The sequence below is a fragment of the Aptenodytes forsteri genome, unplaced genomic scaffold, assembly GCF_000699145.1.
Source record: "Aptenodytes forsteri isolate BGI_AS27 unplaced genomic scaffold, ASM69914v1 Scaffold184, whole genome shotgun sequence".
In the NCBI taxonomy this organism is placed as follows: Eukaryota; Metazoa; Chordata; class Aves; order Sphenisciformes; family Spheniscidae; genus Aptenodytes; species Aptenodytes forsteri.
Window position 1 is genome coordinate 2,882,427 of NW_008796078.1, and position 3,434 is coordinate 2,885,860.

Sequence of the window (3,434 nt, forward strand, 5' to 3'; positions counted from 1 at the left end):
AATAGGATTGGGTTGACAAAAAAAAAAATCAGTTCTGCATTCATTCTTAAATTTTAATTTTTATTATAGGGAATGGAGTCAAGAATTGTAATTGTTCCACCAAATATGATTGACCAGGATACTGTCAGAATGTTCAAGGAAAGGTTTCTGTGTAAAGCTATCAAACAGATAGCACATTTTAGAATGGATTGTTGCTGAACAAGTAAATGGGATAGGGTGGAAGGGAAGCTAGTTTACTAGTATTTGTTGAATCATTCTTTTGACAAAAAACACTTAAAACTGTGCTAGAAAAGTTATGTTCTATAGCAGATCAAAAAAATGAAAAAACAAAACAGGAGACAATGGAATGGATAGGAAGGAAGACTATCATTTCAGAGGCTGTTGCAAGTAGAGGTTTCTAGAAAAATTGGGCTCGATGTAATAGAAAGGGGTAAAGTCATATGCTTCTTGAAGATACTGTGACAAATTCTGTTGAATGCATTAGTTAAGAAATAGTATGAAGAATGTTTACCTGACTGTCTAACTTGGAAAAAAAAAGTCTCACCTGAGTCAGATTGGGCTTTGAAAGGTTGGGTTCTTAATTATTTTTTTTCTTAACTGTTCTGATGGATTAAATGTTAATTTAAATGCTAACTTACTCTGGTATCTCAAATATTTTCCCCATCTTTCTGTTTACTAGGCTCACTATTTACAGCCTCTAGTGGCTGTTCAACTAGCAGTTAACTCCAGCAGTACCAAAGAAGAAATAGCAATTGAGTGTAAGATCCTGGGCTCACCTAATTTAAAAAATGAAGATGATCGTGACAAGTTTCTGGGACGAATTGCCTTCAAAGTTCAGATGACTGAATAGCAGGAGTAAAAAATTCTCCACAAAGTAAACATTGTGTTGTCTGTTTTGTATCAGCTGGACATGCCATTCTAGGATATGAGACCACCTTGGAGAATGTTAAGGTGGTTTATGGCGTTCAGGGTAGCATAATAATATGCTTCCAAATCGTATGTTTAAAAACCCCTCAAAATAAATGCCTATCCTGCTTCTGCCTGCCCCATTGGAACAGTGTACAGACTATAGTTATGTCATAGGGACCTGTAAATAGCTGTTATCAAACACATAATAATGGTGACCTTTGTCCTGTTCTAAAATGTGGTTTTATCCCCCAAGTGAGTGTCTCAAGCTTAATGTGCTGTGCTATGTAAATATTGTATTGATTTAACACTGGTTTAACTGTCATATCTCAATGCTGACACAGTTATAGGGATAAATAATAAATGGTACCTGATTGACATAGTGATTTTTTTGTAAGAGTAAACACCTCCAATGGAAATTGTGTGTATGGGAGTGGGTGGGTGGATGGCTGGCTGTGTGGAGATGCCTTAAATTGTAGACTGGGTGGCGTGGGAGAATTGAAATGGCATTTAAGAGTTGGTATGGATTTCTGAAAGTAAGTGCTCAACTAGTACTTTCTTGTGCTTGTCACTGTGCAAGTATTGTGTACATGTAATACTTGGTATAGAGTTTGGTATTCTAGCTGAGGAATTGAATCTTTCTTCGTGTTGTTAATTGCTTGCGATATGTGGAGCACAAATAAAATCTATACAATATTTTAAAACTTTTTAGTTCAGAAATATCAATATACAAGAATTTAAATTGTTTAGGGTCCTGGTAACAGTTGTACAACAGAGCTGCTTGAAAGAAACGGCCTCGCTATTGTGGGAATAGGCTTTCATTTTCCAATTAAAAAATCTCCTGAAGAACTTCTGTTTAAAAAAAAAAAAAAAAGGATTGTTTTTTTTAAACATTCCTGTTTAATTTATATACTCTGTTTCGTTGCATCATTTTAACATGCTTCATGTCTTCGTCTGCTCTTTCATCTTGGATTTTCTGTGTATTTCCTCATCATCCATTTAGAAAATTGGTGTCATCAGCTGCTTTATAGAAATATCCTATTGACTTGGAGTGGATTACTTGCAGTTTAACTTAAATATTTTTATTAATTCAGTTGCTAAAATGACTACAAATAGACTGGTTTATTTGAGACTGCACCTCACATTAAACCAAGCTGACCCATTATATTGGGTTATGACTTCTGCAGTCATGCTGACATGGGATTTATGTTACTCTTCCCCGGGGTTTGTGTGTGTTTGTTTTGGTCTTGGGTTTTTTTAGCACATGGTCCACATTCTAATGTCTTCTCAATATTAAAGACCACAGCAAATCCGTGTTTGTGTAAATACCTGTATGTTCTGCTAGTTAGGCCTAAATTTGTTACTTAACATGCTTTTATGCCTAATTCTTATAGTGGCTTTTAATATTTTATTTAAACAAATTAAATGAACGATTACTAAAATTCAAGATCCAGTCTTAATGCCCTGCTTTGAAAATGTTTGAGGCCAGTCTAAGCCACATTAGTGCAAAACTTAATTTTTAACACCTGTGCAAGCTTACACTGGTGCACAGTCGGAGGAAGCTGCTCTTAATGGGACTTGAACAGTGTATTGAACCTCATTAAAAATAGATTTATACTGCTCTGATACCATTCAGCATGCTTTTTTGTTGTCTACAAAAGAAAAATTGTTGTTCCTTACAGTATGCAATGGGTACTTTTGTAATAATAGCATGCATTAATACTGAATAAGAATGTTCTTTCAAAATACTCCATTACTAATGTTTTAAATCATGCACTTTTAGAGCTGGGATACCTGGGTTCTTGAAGATATGACTAATTGCTTCTCTGTATATTAATACTGCCTGAAAGTATTTTAATAGTCCTGAGGGAACTTAAAGTGTAGATGTTGCATCTGAAAATGAAAAGGACTAGCTTCATGTAAAAAAAATTTTCACATTCATGTTCACTTAGGAATGCTAAGAAATTCTGGAGAAACACTCAGTTTTCAAATGAGCTGATTTTTGCAACAATTTCTCTTTCGACTTATCTATATAGACAAAAGCATGAAATGGCAACTCTTCACCAGCACTTTTCAGACAGGTAGAACTCAATAAACTCCTGTTCTCCCTAGATTTTGTAGAAGTGTTTTTTTTAATTTAACCTCATAAGGATTATCAATTGGGGGGAGGGGAGGGGGATGAAAAACCTTTTGAAAGGGTTCAGCTATCAAAATTAGCATGTAAAATGTATGTAGGTAATGAGTCTAGTGTTAAACTATTTAATTAAAACTGAACTATTCCCTCATTTTTATTTCTGTGTCTTAAGAATTTGAGTAAGTAAATGATCTAGCAGTTATTTATAAATAGGTGTATTGACTGTTAGGACATGATAAAATTACTAATTTTCTTCATGTGAAATTTACAGTAAAGGTTCCTTGGACTTAAGTTTAAGTTATGATTAAAGATTTAAATTTACTAACTTGCTACCAGAAACCTGGAATGTTTAACTCTTGTACTGGTAAATACTTACTTGTCTTATTATTGGGTA

At 34.1% G+C, this 3,434-nt stretch overlaps 1 protein-coding gene across 2 annotated transcripts in view; it reads left to right on the forward strand.

Annotated features, from left to right (window-relative positions):
• Positions 1 to 3,017, forward strand: part of ATP1B3 (ATPase Na+/K+ transporting subunit beta 3) — a 37,067-nt gene extending 34,050 nt beyond the window's left edge. For both annotated transcript variants that reach the window (XM_009286700.2, XM_009286701.2), the window contains one exon: positions 680 to 3,017. In XM_009286700.2, the coding sequence (XP_009284975.1) occupies positions 680 to 850 (171 nt within the window). In that variant the 3' untranslated portion in view covers positions 851 to 3,017. The remainder of the gene's footprint in view (positions 1 to 679) is intronic.
• The last annotated feature ends 417 nt before the right edge of the window (positions 3,018 to 3,434 follow it).